The 24,334-nt window shown below is 36.1% G+C and overlaps 1 protein-coding gene across 1 annotated transcript in view; it reads left to right on the top strand.

The window, feature by feature from the left end:
• Positions 1-3,432: 3,432 nt before the first annotated feature.
• Positions 3,433-24,334, top strand: part of LOC140155614 (F-box-like/WD repeat-containing protein TBL1XR1) — a 68,273-nt gene continuing 47,371 nt past the window's right edge. Inside the window, 6 exon segments of the mRNA XM_072178527.1 lie at positions 3,433-3,690; positions 17,080-17,256; positions 17,970-18,115; positions 20,219-20,405; positions 22,462-22,609; positions 23,041-23,179. Of these exon segments, the coding sequence (XP_072034628.1) occupies positions 17,199-17,256; positions 17,970-18,115; positions 20,219-20,405; positions 22,462-22,609; positions 23,041-23,179 (678 nt within the window). The 5' untranslated portion in view covers positions 3,433-3,690; positions 17,080-17,198.

Below are 24,334 nucleotides of genomic sequence, written 5' to 3'. Positions count from 1 at the left end.
AATTCGACAGTTTTTTGATGATTTCTAAGGAAATATACTGATTTGGAACGCCTAATTCCCTTGAACGTGTTGATGAGAAAATATGAGTTTTCACCCGTGACCCGATACTAAAATCTGCATTTTGATGGGGTAAAGTAGGGGGTTAGGCCATGTTAATGGGGTCATCCACCTAGTTTAAGTGGATTCATCAAAACATAATGTCAAGAATTGAGAACAAATTCTCTAAATACTAAAGTAAATAGGCCTACTAAAAAAACAGTAGGCCTACCGGTAAGTCCTCCTATTCCTAATAATTTATTTATTTATCATTAATTAATTCATTTAATTAATTTATTTATTTATTTAATTATAAATCATTTATTTATTCATTTAATGAATAAATGAAATAATTAATTAATTATTATCAAAAATATTACTATTGCTGATTTTTTTCTTGAGTAGGGCCGGCTATACTTTCTCATGGCGATTAATTAATTAATTAATTGATTAATTAATTTTAAAATCCAAATTTACGAAAATGATGCACGGAAAAAATATTGCGGGCGGGACCAGTGGCGTACCGTGGCCGCCCCAACCCCGGGGGGCTGAAGAAGAAACAATTTTGCCGCCCCTTCCTTAATAGCCCGAAAAGGTTGACCCAATTTTTTTCACGGTCGTTTGAAAAAGTGAAGAGAAAAAATAAAAAAAAGAAGGATTTTAGGCGCTAGCGCCCTAAAAGCAACCTTTTTCAAAATTTTTATGCTTTTTCAATTTTTGGTGCACTTTTTATTTGCTAATTCGTTTTGCCGCCCCTGTTTTTGCCGCCCCTTCTTCTTCCGCCGCCCCTTTGTTTTTGCCGCCCCCTACTTTGACCCCGGGGGCTGGCGCCCCAAAGCCCCCCCCCCCCAAAAAAAATACGCGCATGGGCGGGACAATATTATATGAAACTCCCTAATGTTCCTCTAACTTCATCTTCATTCACTGAGCCATTTAGGCGCGGGTCAGATATGGCACAAGCCATATTTTTCCTGTTTTATCCATTTAAAAATTGTACACTTCTTTACAGTTAATTTTATGATAGGGCCCTAAATCATATTTAATATATTTGTGGTTCTACTTCTAGTGGAGTCATTTAAATTACTGGTGTTTCTAAATTAATAATAATAAAATAATAAAAGAGATTTATATAGCGCATCATACAGAAGTCTCGATGCGCTTTACAGAGCACACATACATAAAAGTAAAAACTAAATAAATGTACAAAAATCCTTAAATAATACACCTTAAAATACAAACTACAATAACAAGATTAATTAGGCTACACCAAGCATCCCTCACAAGGAAAGGAGAAAATAAGAACGAGCAAAGGGTCCCAACCAAGTGAAAGACGCATGGTAGCACAGCATATACATACAGTAAGCAATAAAACAATGACCATATTATATTTACAGGCCATTATACTCATTATAGCAAAAACCAAGTTCAACATGATCAATATAAAAACATAATAATTATTAAATGGCGAATAAGATCAAATCAGACAGAAGCGAGAAATATTTCAGCTTGGAAAAACAGCAATATGATGGTGGCACAGCACCCTGCTGAGGGGAGAGGTTGCCAGCACGTCACCCTCAGCTAGAAACATAATAAATAAAACGCGAAATATGGGGTGGCACAACACCCTGCTGAGGGGAGAGGTTACCAGCACGTCACCCTCAGCGAGAACAAACATGATAATACAATTAAAAAATTGTTTATGAATTACAATATAACAAGTCAATAAAATTATAACTGTATGTAACCATGGTAACTGTAGCATGAAGTTTCACAAATTAGTGTTGATTTTTTTTTTGGCAGGGCAAGGGGGGGGCAAGCAATTTTGGGCAGGTCTAAACGATGGGGGCATCTTTGGCAAGTCAAAATGGGAAAGGGGTAAATATTTTTGGCATGGTACCTTTTAAATGAAATGAATCCTAGGATTTAATGCACATAAGTTTATGTGATATTCTGTGGGATAAACCCCTAGAGTACCACAAAAAGTCTTGGAAGTGATTCATGCTCTCTAATAAACTTATTTATATAGGTCTCCTAAGATATTCCACTACAATCTAAATATTTTTGAAAAGTCTAAAAAAATAGAATCTGAAATTAAGGAGGGAGGGGACCGAGAACCAAAACATTAATTTTATACGGCCTTAACTATGTCTTTCTTTAGATTTGGCTGTATTAAAGGTGGGTAACCTGATTGACAGCCTCATCCCCCACTTTACTCCATACTGGCAGCTTTTGGTATATATCAGGTGAAAGCACATTTTTCTCATTAACATATTGAAATTAAGCTAAATAGCGTTGAAATCGGTATAATAGTTCCGAAGAAATCATCAAAAAACTGTCAAATAAGTCTCAATTGTGATATACCACGTTTAAAGGAGGATTTCGTGATCCTAGCATCCACTTTTTATTTAATTTTCAGTAGATATCCACGAAAAAAGCTAATTCCCAAAATTTCAGTTGATTCTGATTTTGCGTTTGCGAGTTATGCATGAATATGTGTATTACACTGCTCCATTGGACACTGTTGTAATTTCGTTCTGGTATACCAGAACGAAATTAAAATTTGACGATAATTTTGCTAACCTAGACGAAAAATTTTACACTATTTTCACCTATGATCAGGATGAAAAGAGCTTTATTGTGACAATGTGCACGCGTAGCGAGCAAAAATTTTGTAGTAAGTTTACTTTTTTGACCCCCCCCCCTTATGGGTGTCAAAACTTTCTTGACCCACCTTTTGTCATGTTAAAAACTTTTTTGACCCCCCCCCTTTTTTTGCCCCCTTGTACCTTGTAGAAATTCTCCCCGTAGACCTCCTCGTGGAAGTGTAACACAGGGCTTCCCCTCGGAATTTTCCAGCCCCCCCAAGGTATTACTATTTATGAATTATGAACGTTCCCTAAGTTTAAAATAATTTGATTTTCTAAATATATCAGATCACCTTCCTTTACCTGCCAGTTCAAAATTATTTTCAATACATTTTTGCAAAAAAGATAATGCGAATGTTGTTACAAATAACGGGTGGCATATATAAATTTATATGAAATTATACTTTAGCAGGGTAAATAAACATGACATGTGTGTGAGAAATCCACACTAAAATGTAAACAATAAATAACAAGAAACAGCTGATTACACAGCGCCTCCTACGAATGACCTTGAAACTATGAGACATCACGTGATCAAAAGAACCAAATGTCCTCAAAATACTTCCGCGGAATATGTTTAGAGACAAAAAGTACTTCACATAAAAGACAATCGTGTTAAATATGTGATTATTGTATATTTCTAAATTCCTTTTTGCAATTAGGTATTAAATTAATATGATTTAAGCCTCTAAATTAAATATTACAAGTACAGATAAAAAGTATAAAATATCAATGCGCCATGTACGGGCGTTTGGCGATTTCATCCGCCATCTTGCTGAATATTGTGTGAATTTCGATAGGTATTGCGGAATAAAACGCACGATATCTTCCTAAATTTAGCTTAAATCGGACCGGTATACCATTCCATTCGACGCATAATATCTTCAAGATATCACTGAGGCTATTTGTAAGCTGATTTGTTGAACGTTGTGCCGGTTCAACAACTTATAATTGTCGCACTCATCGAGAGTTCTTGCAGGGTTTTTGTGCCGAGGCCCACACTGTAAAGGTAAGGCAGGGATCGTCTCAACACTTACAATAATTTACCAAAATTAATAAACCAACAAATTCTCATAAATGTATTCCCTATTTTATTACAGGTAAAGTTTGTGTAAATGTAGACATTATTATAATTGTATGAGTGCTCATTGATTGCTGTGTACGAAAAACAGGGGAACGGCATGCAGGGATCATGTCATTTCAATGCATTTTCACAATGTTCATGTTTTGGGATATTAATTTAAAATATTAAAAACATCCACTGATCCAGCACACAGCCATGAGAATGAGATGAAAATACACTGAATTAACTGGTATGAATACAGGCCAGCATGCTCAGCGCCTGTCTTTGCGTAGTGTGCTCGACGCAAATAACTGCGTATAAGCCCAGTAGCGTAGCCAGCGGGTGCAGGGGGCAGAGTGCCCCCTGACAAAAAAAAGAAAAGAAAAAGTGCCCCACTGACAAAAAAAAATGAAAGAGAAAATCAGGAGGGCAAAGGAAAAGAAAAAGGGCAAGGAGCCCCTTTTCTAGCAAAATTCAGGGCCAAGATAGTGTAAAATACTAAATTTTTCCGCGCTACGCGCGGACATTGTAACAATAAAGCCCTTTTTAGCGGATAATGGGCGAAAATAGTGTAAAATACCATTTTTTTTTCGCTTCGCGCACACATCATCCCAATAAGGCCCTTTTCGGGAAGCTCGAAGACATACAGTCTCTATGTATTGTATGATGCAACTGCAATTTTTTTCGTCTGTGCCCCAAAAATTTTATTTTGCACCCCCTGACCAAGAAAGCTGGCTACGCCCCTGTATAAGCCCTTTCGCAATTACAACTGCGCATGTGCAGAAACAAAGTCGCCAAATAAATATAGCGTTAAACACAACGAGGCTACTGTACATTTTCAATGGGTGAACTTTGACGTTTCCGTAAAAAACGTTTTGTACTGGAATTTCGCTGACAGTTTGGTCTTCGCAGAGGAAATTTATATTTGTATTTCACAGGAAATATTAACATATGTAGGAATGAAGAAAAAATGTTTTACAAAAATATGTTTTTGAAGGAAGTGCAAAGTTCGCCGCCATTGGAAATGCACTGCAGCCTCCTCGTGTTTATCTCCAAAAAATCGGCAAATATTACCCACAATGCATCATGATTCTGAAATTGCGAACTGGCTTATCCAAATTGGCTCTCATGATCGAGAATTTAATATTTTGGCTAGTACATGAGTATAGCTAAAACTAGTATTAATAATAGTTTCTCGATCATGAGAGCTCAATAGAGGGAGTCATTGTGACGTAAACGCCGCCATCTTGTGGGTACGGAGTGCCTTGTTGCTAAGATCACCGCGTTGACACTTGACTGAAGAGGTGCGTCACGCGCTGCGTCTTCTGCGTAATCGGGTGCGTAATGTCTAACGCATGACATGCAGAACGGCAGTACCCACAAGATGGCGGATCCCGCGGAAAAGGCTGACGGCCTCTATTGGCATGCAATGAAAATTGCGTCAAGCATACAACGCCTTGCCACACACGCTTTGGGTAGCGCTGCATTTCCTGTGCATGCACATTCGATCGCGCTCATGTGTCATTCCACTTAACTTGCGACATTACGCATTCATACTCTCATGATCGAGAAACTATTATTTTAGCTATAATTAGGGTGGTCACATGAAAATTTCAAACCCACCCCTGGAATTACTTTTTCTGTCAGGATTGTTCCTTCTGCAAAATGATTTAAAAAACTTTTGAATCAACTCAATCGGACAATCCGTTGCGAAGATACAGCCTTTTAAAGATTCACAAAATTGGCCATTTTTACCCCATTTTTAGGAAAATCCTGATTTTGTCATAAATTTGCATATTCATGAAGCGATAATTGTGGGAATAAAGCCAAAGAAGGCATGAGATGTATTGTTTTTGTTTATTTGATGTCCATTTATGCAAATATTAAAAATCCAGGGTCATAATTGCTATATTTGCTTCTTTACAACGTTTATAAAATGGCTGAAATCACAAAAATAACTCTTTTGTCAGGACTTTTAAGGTAAATATGTGTGATTTTCACCATTGAGGGCGCTATTATGTGCCAATTATGACCTTCAAAGGCCTGTATTTCCTAAACTACACAACCAAATTGTCTGATTTTTGCACAGGATTTTGCTCTGAGGGTCTAGATTGTAAAAGTGAATATAGCATAATTGTACATCTTTGGGAAAATAGTTTTATTCGATGACAAAAATTTATTTTGTGCGTAACTTTTTTATGCGTGACCGCACAAAAATGCTATATTCACCTTCATTACGAGCAGAAAATTTTCTATCTAATTAGGTAGTCGGGTTAGCACAGAAGCTACTAGGAGACAAATTATATGGAATTCAAAATGCCCAAAAGTTTTCCAACTGCTGCAGAATCTGTTACAATTTCCACCATACATTTGTGTATGTAGGCAGGGGTACACACAATAGCTAGCATTGTGGCCACCCTACTATAATTAGCACAATCGACGTGTCCCCCACGTGCCAAGACAGTCTGAAATGATACCAGCCAATTTAGTGAAAAACATCTCAGCGTCATGTCCTTTATTATATGGGTGTCACAGAATTCTATATACACAAGAACTGGTCATCCCTATACCAATGCGTGGCCGCAAACGTAACCGTCCCGGCTGAAAAATGAATCAAAAAAGGTACGGCAAGAATTTTTCGCATCACGTACGTCAAAGTTCACTTTTCAATGTGCAAACTGTAGTTAGGATAATGAAAACGACTGGTAAGCAACTAAGCAAGTCTACTAAATGACATCAAAATCTGAAGAAAAAAATGGCGGACCGTCGCCGGACCCTTTCCAGAACTAATACAGCATATTTAGCCATTGTCAACATGGGGTCATCGGTTTGAATATTTTCCTTATATAAAAACTAACACATCCGCTATATGGTATTTCATGATATAACATTAATGGGAAGAAAAGTGCGAATGCTTTTCGTGTTTTGAATCGGACAAGTAACAAGCTCTATGACGTCATGATGTAAACAACGTCCGGGTCATTAATAATTAATTAGGAAAACCCAAATATGGAAACCTCCAAACCTATGCAAATTAGGTGTTCCACGAATCAGAATACGATCAGCCCACCTCCAAAATTATGCAAATGAGTTGAGGCGGTTACGTGAACACATATACTAATTCTCATCTAGCTTTACTAAAAGATCTTTGATGGGTGTCTATCTCGCTATGCCTGGTGGTAACTCATTGTGTACATTTCCCCGATAGCAAGTACGGCCACACAAATTCAATTACTGCGGGTACGCCGTGTCATGTTGGCTCCCGATCTCCTAGTATGCTGTGTTTCAGGGCTGTTTATGGTCCAACTTAGTGGAGTTGTGATCCGTTTAAAAAAAATGTCAGTGTGATAACAGTCGATATCTGACAAAACTTAAGTTGGACGTGGACAACTCAGAACTAAGCGAATTCAAGAACACCACTGTGCATGCGTATGACCCTTTTTTTAGCCTACGACGTCTCATATCCTACTATTCTCTTGGTTGGGCTAACGTCACAAAGGAGAAATAGCCTTGTAAAACCTGTGTGCGCAACTGCGCATATGCAGTTCCCCTTTCTCAAGGCAGTCGAGCTAGTTGCTATGCGCGCGCTTGTGCAAAGGGGACAATGTTCCCGGATGTCCGACCGAGTGAATCGTTGATATCTCATCACAAATTCACTCACATTGCGATCCTACACCACCAGTTGAAATAAACTCAAAACTTCCTGAAAAAAGCTTTGTTATTTCTCAATACAGCATGTAGGCCTAACTTACATCATTAATTAATAAAAAATTGAAATCCTAGTATGACCTGTCATCAAAAATTTTGTTTGATTTACATTTTTTTTCACCCACTGTATCTGGCGAGCAGAACGCATGCAGCAAAATGGCAGCTCATCCGGGGTCTAAGAACTCTATACTAAACTGCTGCCCTCATGATTTTGTCAACCATTTTGTCACTACGAAGTATACAAGTACAGCTGTACGGTACATGCACAGTGAAGATGAGTGATGGAATTAGTCTCTACAAGTTCATTCCTAATTTTATTGTGACTTCCGGGTTATTTTAGATGCGCTATTAGGTGGTTTGACTGGCTTCCATCATTGTGCCATCGGCTTTTACGTGTAAAATGTGGTACCGTACCCAGTTATATCTTTTTCGTCCATGTTGGAACCATTGGAGTACCGTACTGAAGAAATATTCATTTTGGGATTTCTATGTTTGTACTGGCATTTTCCGACACGGAGAGGGCACAGAGACTTCTACAAATTCGTCCAAAGGTACCGGGGTAACCAAAGGGTTGGGGATCGCATTTTTAACTACACTAAATTCTTTGGAGTTGAGGTCAACTAAAAAGTAGACCATTTCGAGGGCTGTGTATTTGGTGTACATGTCACGGTTTGAACAGAGTAAAAAGCAACCATACATGATACATTCACACTACGAAAGAGGTTTGCCTTACCACTGCCACACATAGTGTGTTCGCCCGGACCAATATATTATAGCATGCATAGGCAAAATATGATTATGATCTATGATGAGAGCCAACTTGGGTACGCACGGATATTGTGTTGAGCGAACTACGCAAACACCACACGCTTACTGCAAGTACATCTTTTAAGAAGTGACCAATCACGGTCTTTCCTTTGGTTGCGCGATCGACCATCGTGTTGTTCCACAAAAAGTATGCTGACACAACAGTACAAAGAAAGACATCCTCTCACGATCGAGAATAAGGCCAATGTATTTATGTTGGCATTACCCAACCGACCCTATTATTAGGCCCGACCCTATACTTTTTTCTTTATTTGAAAAAAAAAATGATCGACCGACCCTAAAACAAGCAAAACCTTAAAACTTTTTTTTTCGCCAAAAATATGACGGTGCTCCTCGGAAAACACAGATTTTTACTCAACCCGAAAGTACCAAACTCCAGTGTTTGTCATAGCAGCCTCCGGCTACTCTGACGGCTACTCTGTTTCAGTGGATGGTAAATCTGGTTCAAAAACAATATTCCAATCGATTAGAACGGTGGAATTACACGTTTTGGTCTGGGACTTTGAGCAGAAACTGTGTGATGAATTCCAACACGGATATGTTGTCAGAGATACCACTTTTCAGGTTTTAGCCTGAATTCAGGTTTTTCGAGAGTCCAAATTCCTGCGTTTTTATTTATTTTCAGCCTGTTTCAGAGTTTTTTGGCCTGCATTCACATGCTTTTTCATGTTTTTCTCACCAGTTTCAGGTTTTTTGAGTGAAACTGAGTGGCATCTGCTGCATCTCTGTGTTGTGCAAAGAGTCCGGGCAGCAGATATTTTGCCTATGGTAATTACAACACACTTGAAGATGGAATCTCGGAATTGGCTGCACTGTGACAGTGACTTGCTTCCATTTTCTTTAGGGATGTCCCGACATGACCAGAGGGAGAGCAGACGCCACTGGAGGCATAGCCCGAAACATCATCATGGCCCTACTTGTTCCTTCCTCACCGTAGAGTTGGGCGACTAAAAATCGCCAATACTCGTTAGTCGCTACTATTACTGGTAGTCGTAACTATGACTATTGAAAACCAAAAGTCGTCAAACGCAACTATATTTAAATGTTACAAAATCACGTTAAAAGTGCCAGATATCCACACCAAAACCAACCAAATATTATACAAATATTGACTGCTTTTTATTCGGGGCATGGTTAAAATTATAGGCCCACAGTGATCTCAAAACCATGACTATAATTTTAACCATGCCCCGAATAAAAAGCAGTCAATATTTGTTTTATATACCAAATCTTAAGATTCATGTCACCTGTTGGGTTAAAAGCATCGATTTTGGGTATGGGAAGAGAAATTAATAGTTTCAATGCGAACGGCACAGATCATTACAATCTGCGATTTCCGCGTAATCAAACTATGCCCGTGCTTTTAACCAATCAAATGACGGGAATCTTTAGATGAGGTATATACATGTAATAACATATAAACTGTGAAAATGTGATACAAACAAGTAATCATAAAGTCCATAAATCATCATTAAATTGGGTCTTTTTGACTTGTTAAATTGTTAATTCGCACCAAACTTTCACACTTCCAATTCTGACCACAGATAGTCGTGACTATAGTCGTAGTCATGACTATTTGCTGTCGACTAGGGAAAACGTGATAGTCGCCCAACTCTGAATTTTGGCAGCACCTCCGCTGGCAGCACCTCTACCGAGTCAACCCTTGACTTCTTCGACATTTAAAGGTTTAACTTTTTTATTTGTCATCCAAATGAATTGTTTGTTTTTTTATTTCAAAGAAGACGGTATCGACAATTAAATGATACCTTTATACTTCAGGCAATAGGTTATGTTAAGTACTTCCAACTTATATTGATGTCTGAACACACAAAATAAAAATATTTGTTCTATTCCACCTTATTTGATATACCATTACCAATTCACAACATATGTGATGCGATCAAGCAAAATCAGTCGGAACTCGGAAATATTAAATTTCAGTTTCTTATAGGATAGTAACAAACATTTGCAAATCAGCATTTTACAGAAAACCCCACTGCAATTGAACAACCAGTTCCAAAGATATGAGCAATTAAAGAGTTTCCATAACAATAGAAAACAAAAGGAAATAGTTCCTTTGTTTGGCTCTATCTCAAAATCAATATTTCCGAGTTTCAACTGATTTTGCTTGATCGCCTCACATGACAATATAGCTTAGGGGAGGGCTATCCTCCTCAGTATTTTGACACCTTTAATACAAATTGGTTGAAAAATGAGTTGGTGCCGGGTTGACGGCCAAAAACAGCATGCAAGGGGGGGCCGGTAATTTTGATACTAGGCTTTTGAGTAAGGTATTATGTATGTACCACATAGTGTTAACTTAAATCAACAGTTTTTTCACTATTTCTTCTGAAAATGTTGATTTGGAATGTTCAAATTTTAGAATGGTAATGAGTAAAATAGGATCTATTTCATATATTTTCTATAGATGTTTCATATTTATTTGCACCTCACCTCATAAGGCCTAGAAAAGGAAAGAAATCAAGCAAGAGCGATGGGGGTAGAGAGAAAAAGAAAGCTTCATTGCTAGGAAATCGTTTGCAAAGTGGAGGCAACAAAAAACCGTGTCGTGTAATTGAGTTGGTAAAAGCAATGCTGTGATTACCATTATTCCCCGTGCTAACCTCCCTGTTTACTGACCGCTCCCGTTTACTCAGCTAGCGGGACATGAGAGCACATCAAATATATCAAATTGCATTCTCAATACGAGGAATGTCCTTCTGATTTCAAACATTTTTTATTTTTGTAAATTTGTGATATTGGGAGGAAAAAAAAAAAAAAATGACAGAGCCATAATATGTTTGTTTTATATCCAAATTGTCTATTGTTTTATGTGAATACATCACTTGGTCATTGTTTACTGTTTAGGCCTATACATATAGGCTTAGAGAAAAATACACAATTTTTTAACCAAAAATGCGAGATGGCAACTGCAAAATGCGAGAAAACCGACCCAGATTTGGCGGTTTTGTTTGTTTTTAGCTGCAATTAAAAATAGCTGTTTTTTTGGCTTAAAATAAAAAGATTGATTTTGACTGAAAATGGTCAAAATGTGTTTGCTATGTTGTTGTTTTTTTGTTTGTTTTTTTTGTTTTTTCAAGCTTAAAGATCAATTAATATCTTACAGAAAAAGATTGGTTTGCCTATGGACAGAGATCTATGTATGTCTACAGATATATGAGCATAAAACAGACAAGATTAGATTTTATATGCTCATGCTCTTATATTAATTAGCTTGTTTTTAATTTTAAATTGAAAGACACAGTATGAGATGGAAAAAAACACAGCGACATGTAATGCATTTGAAGATCTGTATATTTTCTATTACTCAGTGGCAGGAAACTAAGCAAGCCCCTTCCCTTACAGTGATTTCTGTTAGGAGGAAGGTAATCAAATTGTTGCAGCTCTCTCTCTCACACACTCTCTGTGCATAAGTGATCTGCCTCTACTTGCTTGCCACTGTAAAAGTGGAAATTTTTGAGGAACGTTAATTTTCATTCTCTTCACGCACAACACAGTTACCACAAAAATAAAAAGTGCAAATATGTTCTTTTAAAAATATATCTTAGGTCTATGTAAAAAACTATAAAAAAAACCAATCATACAGTTCAAAATCTATGAAGCGTGAAAAAATTCCACACACAAATTACCACTTTTACAGTACGTCATTTGCAAGTAGATGCTGCATCTATCAATGTCCCAGCAACAGGTTGATTGATGGAGGATTGGTTTTTTTTCTGCATCATGATTAGTTTACTCTTGTTTGTTGCGCAGAGTATTATTTATTTACTATTATTGTTTTAAAAACTTAAAGAAAATGCTTCTTCAGAATAAACGAGAAACTCGTAAATCAAGAAAATGATGTTTGAAAAGCATTCTAAAATATATGTGAATGGAGAGCTAGCCTATCGGTGCATGACAGTGCGCACCCTCCCTGTAAGACACTAAATGTATCTCATCCCAATGGCACAATTCATTAACCTCCATTCAATAGGTTCTCCAACATTGACCTTGTATAGTAGTAAACTTTATGAATTTGGAGGAAAAGCCATCCATCATTTGAAAATTTTGACCTTTTCGTATTGATTGATGATGCACTTTTTTCCCCAAAAATTAGGTCTTTGGGAAAAAAAATGTGTATCTTCAATCAGAAGGACATTCGATATGTCTGATGTGCTCTCATGTCCCACAAAAATACTGTGCAGACGTGAGATGTTGCTATTCGATCCCTAAGAACTTGACAGATGACTGAGATGAGCATATATATACATGCTTGAGATCCTACTACTGAGATGATCTGTGAATGAATTACCTACTGTATTTGTTCCATTAACCGACCAGGGCGCTTAGCGAAATCATTTTGGGTGGGCGCTTAAATTGTTTAGGCTAACAAGAGGTAAAACAGGCCCAAAAATCTATCATCATTCATCAGATTTGCATGGCCAGTTACTAAACTAATATCAGTTTGCCTGTTGTAAATTCACTGGGAGGTTGATTTCCTGGAACATGGAAATTTGGAAACGAAAAAAAAATTAACAAATTTAGATCTTGTTTGTTTGATATCCATTCTCCCTGTAATTTATTTTCAGCCAGCCGTATTCAACAGCATTCACTTAGATGCCCTAATATTTGTGACATTTTCATTGTGGTATAAATAATATAATTATGGCTATTTTCACCCATTATTAGCGACGTTAATCAATGTGCAACTTGATGTGCTGTGGTTCTTGCTGGTACATGTTTATAAAGCTTGTATAATTTCTTTCTCCTGTGGGCTACTGTATCAACCTCGAGATGGCTTGCCAAATTCAATCAATATGACTTTGATGAAAATCACTTAATTTGCAGAGCATTATTTGATAATTTCAGTTGAGAGACTCCAATTTATCAATATCATAATCATATTCATTTATGTAACTTAATGTAATATGATACAAGCACATGGAAAATAAAGTTTAAAAAAATTGAAACACGAAAAATTTAATTGACTGTATGGTTCTATGCAATCAACAAGTCAAATTTTTATATTGCTCAAAATAAACATGAAATTGACTACCTCTTTTTTGTTTTGAAAAATAAAAATTCTTAATAGAAATGGTTTTACTATAATACATATATTAACAGGCCAATACACATATTCACATATAATGCAAGCCAACAGTTTATCTCTACATTTAAATGCATCTCTCTATCCTGCCTCTCAGAATCTTACATTTTGGCTAAGCTCACATGATGACATGATCCCTTACAACTTAAGTCAAGAGGAGACTACATGTACTACATGTTACATGTAGACTTGAATCAAGACTACAAAAGTCATATTGTTACTGACGAATTGTACACTCTGTGTGTGGCACTGTGGCTATATGGTCATTTTCACAGTAAAGGGTGTAACTTTTGATTTTTAGGGTCAAAATTTCAAACCACTTAAATATGTTTCTGTTTACTGTAATCATGCATAGAAGCAACTTAAATTCCAGTAAAATAATGTTTCAAGGCTTAAACCTTTTGATTTCTGATAAAAAATTTGACATTTCCATAACATTTTGGTTAAAATCTAAGAAAAAATGTATTTTACATAAACTCAGAAAATTATGACATGAAAGCTGGAATACATGTGAAATCCCATTCCAAAGTAAGTCAACAGATATAAGTTAAATTTTATACCATGTTTCGCTATGTTTGTAATTGCAATTTTGAAAATTTTTAACATCAAGGGTCATTTGCAATGGAAATTTCCCAACCTTAAATATATTTTTTAAGTTCTAATTGGGTTCCTAAAATAATTTAAATGTCTAACTTCATGTACAAATACTACTTGATGAAAGGAACCTCCCAGCCAAGTTTCACAGAAATTGGAGTTATTTTTAGAATTGGCAATTCAAGCGATTTGTGTTTGGAGGCTTCAGTTAACAACACAGGTGATCATAAAAGTAAAATATTTGGCTAACTACTACAAGTTGACATAAAAAATAGGTAAAAAATATCACAATTACCAATTTTCATGCTTTGCTTCTAAGTATTGAATTTCAGTTGTGACAAAAATTAAATTATCACAGCAAGTCATTTTTTTTGTTTCGGAGGGTTCATGTTAACAATTGTTAAACATGGCAGAAGTAGTTTTTTTGAAAACAACACTGTTGGGATCATCTAAGCTGTTATTTTCTTGTGTGTATTGAATCAATGATTCTATGTGGCAGATATTGTAGATTTATAACATGGTAATTTTTTCACCCATTTGTTAAGCATGGTGTTATTTGCATGTGAAGCCTCCGAAACAGGCTTTCTTGGATATCAGTATATTTTTCAAGCATTAACCATAATATCAATTTTTTTTTAAATTTATGACATTCTGCACATATCATGCAACAATTACAATGCAGATATCAATATGGAACATACCAATTTAGATATGCATAGATGATAATTAAGCTTACTGTTGTTTCGGAGGCTTCATTTGTTTCGGAGGCTTCAATTGTTAACGGAAAGTTTGTATTGGGTCCCATTTTCAAACGGTGATATGTATCTCCATGATTTAAAAACAAGTGACTTGAGGATCTACTTTGCTACATTTTGATAAATAGATTGGATGAGCTCTTTTATTTATATTTGCCCAAGCTTGCTGAACAGTTTGTTTCGGAGGCCTCAAAAAAGTTAACGGAACAACGGCTATTTGCAGTCAAGATTTTATAAAAATTTTAAAAGCTTGCAAATCAACTAATTTTTGTTACCCATTTCAAGTTAAGATATCAACTGTTATGAATCAAGAAGAAGTGAAGAAATAACCAAGAATTATGAACCAAAGCTATACCCACAAAGTTTGTTAACAATTGTTAACGGAAAATGAAGCCCCGAAACGACAAATATCGAAGTCCGGTTCTCAAAAATAAAGGGCTGTTCACAATTAAATCTAATGTGGCAGTGTTTACTGAACATATGACCGTACTTTCAGGATAAGAAAAATTATCCATGAACTAACTGAAGAAAACACAGGGTTTTACAAAAATGTTACTGTTTTTTACAGTTTTTCAAAATGGCAATATTAGGTACATTTAAGCCTGCTAAAACTGAACGCAGTAACTCCCGAAGATGATTATGCTACCCAAGGTAGCTGCTAACTAGATGACTTATGTGGCCAAAAATCATGGAATTCTGTGGCTTTATTAGAAAACTACGAATCAAAATGTTAAAAATCCAAAGTTACACCCTTTACCGTGAAAATGACCATATAAATACTCAACAAAACACTCATATTGTAAAGACTTCACTACAGGCTACACTATTTTCCAATTTCAAGGAGGGCAATGATGTCAGCATTTGTGTCAGGGACGATCTTCAACATTTTGTTCTTTTAAAAATGAACTATCCTCGTACCCTCGTACATATAGTAAACTCAGTAAATCACAATCAAAACCCGGATGAGAAGCATGTTTTTATTTTTATTTAAACTTAATTTTATAAATAAACCAAAATGCCACGGCCAAATATATTTATTCACTATCCTTGGCTTGAGTTCATAATTCATTATTAAAATACAGAATCCACAGTATTAAAGGTACATATTTAGGGTGCTGCTTTAATTGGCATTGCATGCTATTATTAGTAGGTGGGTGGCTGTTTTTGTTTTCAATATCCAGGGTAGCAAGCATTTTGTGGATTCCCAGGCAACAGCTTTCTCTGTTAGTAGTAAAATATACCAACAACCAATTATAATTAGGTGCTGTGGGCACAATAATTATGAGAAATTTTTGAAATGGAGTGCCGAAATTGCCCCCCCTGGCTCTCAAAATATCTTTACCCCCACCCTTTGCATATTATATATGCCAAATTTGCAAACTTTAAATGGCGTAGATATTAATATGATGCAAGCATAGCTAGCAGAAAATTGTTCATATTTGAATGTTCCTGTTGTGTTTTCCTGAGCCATTTTAGAGCATGTTATTTAAAAGGTGCCCCGTAAATGTGTGCCAAAAATTCCTTCCCCACCCCCTCTTTACCTGGCAAAAATTCCCTGCCCCCCCCCCCTCGGCCTGTCAAAAAATCTCCCCCCCCCCCCCCCCATTTATTTTACCCTTCCCAATTTTACTCCCCCCCCCCGCCCAGTGCTCACAATTATTGCATAGCCCCTTACGAATCTGAATTTATACTGGACTTGTGGAGCTAAGCGAATTGATGTCATCCAACAACCTAAGCCCAGGCCAATATTTTTAATTTGTCCAATATTTTGAATTATTATGTTTTGATGGATCCAAGTTGTGATAATATTGGATCCAAAACATAATAATGATAAAATTGGATGCTTTACGCCCAATATTTATTGGTCTCACTATGAGTTGTAAAATAATGGACTCGACTACGTCTCGTCCAATATTTTAAAACTCATAGCTCGACCAATAAATATGGGCTCAACGGATCCAATTTTATATCAAACCAGTCATGTGTAATTTGCTGTATTTTGATGTGATATGATCAACAAAAGTTAGTGATAAAAATTGATTTATTGATCATTCTTTAGATACTGAAGCAACCTTGGGGCGATTTGTACACTTACTTTTAATTTTATACAAAAAAAATAAAATAAATGACTTTTTAAAACCGAGTTGAGATTGCCCAAAATGGAATAATAAAACGAAGATGATATAACGTTCAGATTACTGATCAAGATTTATCTGGTTGTCATGGTAACAATACACTGATGATTTTTTTAAATTATTGATAGTACCATATTATTACTTCAGTTCGTACAATTGTGCACACGTTTAATCAAATATTTTATTTTGTTTTTTTCTTTTTGTACAGGACATCAATAGGAAACCGTAGCATCATCTGATCGTGGTGTCTCTCTTTTTGCTGCCATTGTAGTTGCATTATCTCACTGTCTTACCACCCCAGGATTGTCCTCATGTAGTCTCTCCATCATGAGTATCAGCAGTGATGAGGTTAATTTTTTAGTGTATAGATATCTTCAGGAATCAGGTAAGGATTGGTAGTGACCTACATATGTGGGAGGCCAAGAAATAAACAAGTCCCACTATGAATTTTATTTTCACCATCAGTACATCTGATTCAAGAAAAAAAATTTTAGATTGAAAAAGTATCTTGAAATGAAACATGGCTTAACTCTTCAGTCAGCTGGACCCATGGCTAAACCCATATTTTAATATTTTTTCAATAAGGAAAAATGAGCCAAACACGTGCAATTTTGCAGGTTTTTTTTTACAAATTGTAGTCGCAAAATTCAAATATTTGACACAACTCTCAAGTTTTCAAAGTCTTCAGTTTAGAATAAGACTAAGAATTAGTCTTTGTTCATGTCTTTGGGCTTAATTGTCACAGCATACGAGAAATTTAAGCCGCACTAAAACATCTGTTTTTGGCCCTTAATTCCAAAAAACATGATATATTCAAATTTGATTTTTATTACCAGTTAGCGCTAACTAGAGGATTATGATTTCAATGCTTTTTCTTTTTATATTTTTGTTATCCAAAAATATTTGTGCTGTATTTTTCTGGAATCGGAGTAATGTGTTTTGACAGTGTATACAAACAGCAAGAAATCCACCACAATTTCTGATCTGCATTGTGCATTTTATGTGCATGATTGTAACCACTAACCAATCTTACAGGATTTGGGCCAAAATTCAATAAAATGCAATTTTAATTTTGTTTTCTTTCACTCTTTCATATAGGTTTTTCTCATTCAGCATTCACATTTGGTATAGAAAGTCACATAAGTCAGTCTAATATAAATGGGGCATTGGTGCCCCCAGCCGCTCTCATCTCCATCATACAGAAGGGTCTACAGTATGTCGAGGCAGAGATTAGCATCAACGAGGTATGTATGGCAACTACTTTGATGTAAAATGGACTTGAGATTGTTTGTGTACATACATGTACAAGAATCATGTTCATCATGTTAATTTAATGTTAAATTTACATTCTGTGTAGAAGCTATGTAGAGTGCAATTGAGGGGAAAATTTAGTTGTCCCTTTTGAGCTTTTGAGTCCATTTAGGGCTGTGTAGGGATGTGTCCCTAATGTTCTTGAAAATAATGCAGTAGGGACATTAATTGGTGAGGTATATGCATGTGAATTTGGTTTGAAATCTTTAACTTTAGAGAATGGTCTTATGAGGTACATAGAATACCAAGGAAATATATTACAGTGCCAGAAAGAAGGGAAATGTTTTCTTAATATTTGACTTTGAGGCATTGGTTAATGAACTAATCAGCGTTCTTGCATCATATTTTGACTATCAAAGTGTAATCCAAGGGATCAAGAAGCCTGTTTCTAGTATTATTTCAAATCTGCAAGCTCAGTGTCTGCCTAGGTGTGTATGTTTGTGCACAGCTCTGATATGATTACTGATGCACTTGACAAAACTTGTTGACATTCATGATCACAAACAGTGTACAACATACCGGGACAACATACTGAATGTTGTTAGTGGAACACTGATGGGAGGTGATAATAAATGTGCCGATTTATGCATGTGATGACAGGCTTTCAGTTTGGGTGGTTGGGAAGAGTGACTCGACATGCAGCAGTAGAATCTCAATTATCCTCATCCTTCAGTGCACAGTTCTTAACCCTGATATGCATATGCACTCATAGAATGGCCTTTGAATGCTGTTGGTACAAAAATTCATACTCAACAACTTGAGGTCAATTTCTGAGTTGTGGTTGTTAAATGCAGGTTATTGAACTTTGCAATATAGAATGAGGCCAATTTGAGGAAACCAATGTACATGTATAGTAGAATAGGAGGCAGCTTGAGTGGTACAACTCAAGTACAGTGTGTGATGACTATTGCAAAAATGTTCATGGTTACTTTGAAGTAGATGTATACCCATAAGGTCATTTATTGGGTACCAAAGGAGTACTTCATCCAGCAGTCTGTTAGTCACTGATTGAAAATACTTTGCATCATGCTTATTTGGGCAACAACCCTAGCCGCAGTGGGTCAGTAGCAAAATCCCTAGCCCCTAGAGAAGATCTGGAGGAGATCTAGGGTCTATGTAAACCTTCAGTTGTCTTGAGGGTTGTAATATGTATACATACCTAGAAATATGCAAATTAAGCAACCTGCTAGGCCATAGCACACCTGTCACGTAGTTGGCTTGTTCAAAAGCTGGTACAAGTCTCCCCGTGGAAGATGTTATTCATCATTGTACCCTCCCTCAGGGGGTTATACAGGGCAAAACCTGTGGGTACAGGGTGTGAAGAAATAACCACAGGGGCTGTACCCTGGAGGGGGAAGGTTGACTCATCACAAACCTCTTGACATTCTTGGAAAGAATGGTGATGCGAGGCCCTTGCTTGACTGGTACACAATTAATTGCACAGGTTCCTTTGCATACATTTGGTGAATACACTAAAATCACGGTATTTAAAAACTGCACTTAGCTAGAGACTTGTATTCCAGTGATGCATGTGGTGAAATATATTTTAGAATATGAATAATTGAAACCTGAATGAAGCAGTACTCGAGCTATTCGAAGGAAACTCACACAGCGAAATGTAATTTAGTTTTGATTTTTATAAACCTTACAAATATGTTCTGCATTTTGTCAATTAAAATGAACAAGGCTTGGCATTTTATAGAACAATTTATAGTATAACAATTTTGGTAGTTTAAGTAGTTACTATGGAACATATTGCTTATATCATCAGGCTTTCACTTGTTAGTGTTGCTAACTACATGTATGATGTTTTTAAACTAAGAATGGTTTAGTTAAAGCTTACCTCAAATTCGTAACATAAACAGATCAATTAAAAAAAATTTAAAATCACTCCCCTGACAGCGTTGGGAATTTTTTTTTTAATTGATTGAGTAAAAATAAAAAACACCTCAGTAGATCTGAAAGGATTCATAACTATTTACAATTCAATTCTAACATAAACATTTATTATCTGTATTTTCTATTTACCCTATCAGGATGGCTCCGTCATAGATAACAGAACACTAGATTCTCTTTCATTGATTGATGCTGTTATGCCCGATGTGGTATCGTCAAGGAAAACGGAAGCATTGACCAAACAGGCACAATCTAATGCACAGAATAGTAGTACCAGAGAGGGGACAAATGCTAATGGTGATGATGCACAAGTCAACTCGTTACAAGGTAATTAATTAATCACCCACTTTTAAAATAGGCTGCCTTTCCCAGTGAGGTCATCTGCATAATTTCAACACTTATTTGTGTGCAATAAGAAACAATACAAAGTAAAGGATCATTCTTCAAGATCAGCCAAGGCACTTGAGTTTCTTATAGGATATCAAGAACATCAATATTTCAACAACAGCAACAAATATGTCAATTTTTAACTTACATCATTATGTAAATAATGACCCTTATTACATCACAAAATACCAACACGTAAGAACTCCAGTAGTCCTGAATTGTGCTCTTGCTATTAGTCCAGATTTCCTTTTTAGATGTGTTATCATTCATTCATTCATTATTCAAAATATAGTAAATATATTTTATCAGATGTGACTATTGATAGCACAATTTAATCTCAGAATGATGACTTTGTTTTCAACACACACACACAAAAAGATTTCCAAAAATAAATATTTTAAAAATAGTCAATAATTTGCCAAAAATAAAAAAGTAAATCATTATTGTTATCAGCCGAGCTAGGTCGCCATCAGTGAGTGTCCTCATGATGTCAAAGATAAAGTGATTGTACCTAGAAAGCACTTACAATTGTAGAGCAATGTTTGGATTGCAAAGTAGGTTGATCAAATGCTAGTCTGAAAATAAAAGACAAATGTGTTGTATATTGAATGATGTAATTTTTTTATAGCAGAACTGACGATAGAGCGAAAGAGAGAGAAAGTTGTGATAATATCAGCCTTCCGGCCGCATATGGGGTTATGCAGAATCATTGGCATTTCAAGATTCTAAAAATGGCCAATTTATACTGGTTGAATTGATCATTAGAGCCCCTTAGGTCACCCTTGTCAGAATATGTGGGAAATGTTGGGGGACTATGTATTAAAGCTACTGTATTTCCTAACAAAATATTCAGTGGGTTTTTTTTGTTTTTTTTTTTTTTTTGGATAATTCTAGTGAGTGCCCTCAAGGTGGTGAACACTTAATGGGATTGATATATGTGCTACTGTTTGCCATGGATGGATTGAGATTAGGTTGTTTAGTTATTGATTGTGGAAATTATTCCAAATCATACAATGTTAGTTTGAATTTGAGAAATATCCAAGCTAATGGATAAATAATGTATTCAACTGTTTGTTTGACATAGCAAATGTAGTGCCATTTTGTCTAAAGCCAAAATTATATGGACTTTTGACCACCTTAGAATGCCATCCAGCCAGTGCTTTTGGCCCAAGGACCTGCTTTATTTTGAATACTGCTTTTGTCCACTGTAATGTAAATTTAAAATTTATGCTTGTGTCTCATTGTGAAATTTAAATCAATACATTGTTTACAAATATGGAGCCTATATGTGTACGTCCATATCAAAACGATGCACTTGTCGGCTGCTACATGTGTCTCATTTCACATTATAGCTAGAATAAATACCAGACTCATCTCCCAGTGAGGTCACTTCAAATCATCCCCAAGTAACATGGTTAAGGAATGGTCGCTGTAGTCCTAAACCATGTGACTTGGGATGATTTGAAGTGACCTCCACTTCAGATATGAGTATGGTATTTATTCTTAGCTATTATGTGAAATGAGACACATGTAGCAGTTTCATAAGTGCATCGCTTTTGATATGGATGTACATAACTGAAGTACTACACCCTGTGGTAAATTTGTGACTATTTTTGCATTTTTTCAAAAATAATATCACACTGGTAACAAAAGTTATGTATATTATTGGGGCAAGGAATCCAATTTACTACACTGAAATTTCAGTGATTCAAGACAAGCGGTTCAGTATATATGATTGGAAATGAGGTACATCCTAGTGGTAACTCTTTTCTTATCATAAATAACGTACCGCTTGTCTTGGGTCACTGAAATTCCATTGGAGTAATTGCATTCCTTGCCCCTATAATATACATAACTTTTGTTACCACTGTGTTATTAGTTTTGAGAAAATGCAAAATATACACAAATTTATCGAGGGGTGTAGTACCCCCTTAACAATCCATTACTGCTTGAATTGTGAGTAAAACATTTTGCTTGTATCTTTGCTACCTTGCAGCCAACCATACACAACAACAACAACAAGAATCTATGGAGATAGATGGAGGTGTAGAAATTCCTGCCAACAAAGCTACAGTGTTACGGGGCCACGAGTCAGAAGTCTTCATATGTGCATGGAATCCATGCAATGATCGATTAGCGTCAGGGTGAGTACACTGCAATTTAGCCTTCTGGCAGAAAACACCATTCTGATAATTCACAAAATTCTTTGTAAAGAGACTGACAGTTTGTCATCCTTATTGTCCACATCAATATTATTATGAGAATGGTTAAAATGGTCTATTAATTGCAATACACAAGTTGTCAAGAATGTTATATAATGTGTCATGATGTGATCCAAACAGGCTGAGTTTTAAAATTGAGATTTAAAATTAGGGAGCAAGAAAATAATGTATAAAAATTGCAGCTTATTTTTCATGGCATAAAGCATTCTGATGTGTAGCTGTAGGGGAGCAATCACTCACGCTCTCCTTTAGATGACAATCACTTCCTAAATATAAACAAACACAAATGATGAAAAGATGTGAAATGAAGTGAGGCCTACTAACTGTACATTGTGAACCTTACTTCTCTACAGGTCTGGTGATTCCACAGCCAGAATATGGAATTTGACAGAGAATAGCAATAGCCCTCATCAATTAGTACTACGGCACTGTATCCGAGAGGGTGGTCAAGATGTGCCTAGTAATAAAGATGTCACCTCGTTAGATTGGAATGTAAGTACTAACAGTGCTAGTCTAAAGGTTCAGATCATATCGAGGGTGCCTGAAAGATGTGATCTGCAAAGAAATACCATAGGTGCCATGTGAATCATTTCCTTTTTGTTCTCAGCCAGGTCCTTTTGCACTGGCAATGACCGAGTGACGCGCTCGTTCTGATTATTGTGTATTAAAAAAAGAACCGTTAACGCAACACACCTGGGTCATGCAATGCACCTGGGTCATGCGATGCTATGCTGCTTAATCAGCGAATCAGGTGCCGATATTTCATGGCATGATTCAATTAGCTAATTAAAACCCCACTTCAGTATGTGTTTGTGTTGTACTACTACCAGGCTGTTCAGGCTAAATTCGGCAACAAGTGTGATAGAAAGCTGGTAAATAGTAGAATACCATGCATTCTGAAGTGCAAAATACAAGTAACAAGTAAATCTTTGGTCGCATGATTTGTTTTTACAAAATATGATGAATCAAGAATCAAAAGGCATTGAAAGCCAGGATCCTAATGATTCAAAGTCACTTGCGGTGCATTGAGCATGATGTGTCGGTCATACTTAACCATCTGGCCTTTTTGCCTGCCTTTCAGGATTTCTGTTGCATAATGTATGGATGTGTTGTGCATTACTCAGGGCACATTCATGATTGTAGGGTACTCACAATATCTGCACAATTGAGAAAAGAGTGTTAAGTGAAACTATTTTCACTGCAGACAGCTATCTTTGCTTCTCTTCCGCAGATATATCTTAATTTGATGATTAGAAAAGATGTGCACAAAAATTAGTACTAACGTCACTTTTCATTTAGACCCAATTAGAATCTTTAATTGTCAAAAATGGCGCCAATAAATGCAACTTTTGGCAACAATAAGGTGCCAGTTGATGCAACCTTGACACCATTAAATCAGCAGAACTCATCAGAAGAGACGTCAGACATAATCAGGAAATCTTATTCATCATGTGCGTAATTATCCTTTAATGTAATGGTGTACGTGTGATGCTTTATAACAATGTCATCATCCCATCTGTCATTACAGTGCTTCCCTTGTTAGGTAAAGTTTAGTTTTTATGGGGAAATGCATGTGAATGATTTTTCTTTCATTATCATTTTTTGATCTGGTAAAAGCAATACAAATGAATAAAACAGATGTTTTAT

This window comes from Amphiura filiformis, chromosome 6 (assembly GCF_039555335.1).
Source record: "Amphiura filiformis chromosome 6, Afil_fr2py, whole genome shotgun sequence".
Taxonomy (NCBI): Eukaryota; Metazoa; Echinodermata; class Ophiuroidea; order Amphilepidida; family Amphiuridae; genus Amphiura; species Amphiura filiformis.
Note: the sequence above shows the minus strand (reverse complement) of the source record. Positions and strands in the feature narration are given on the sequence as shown.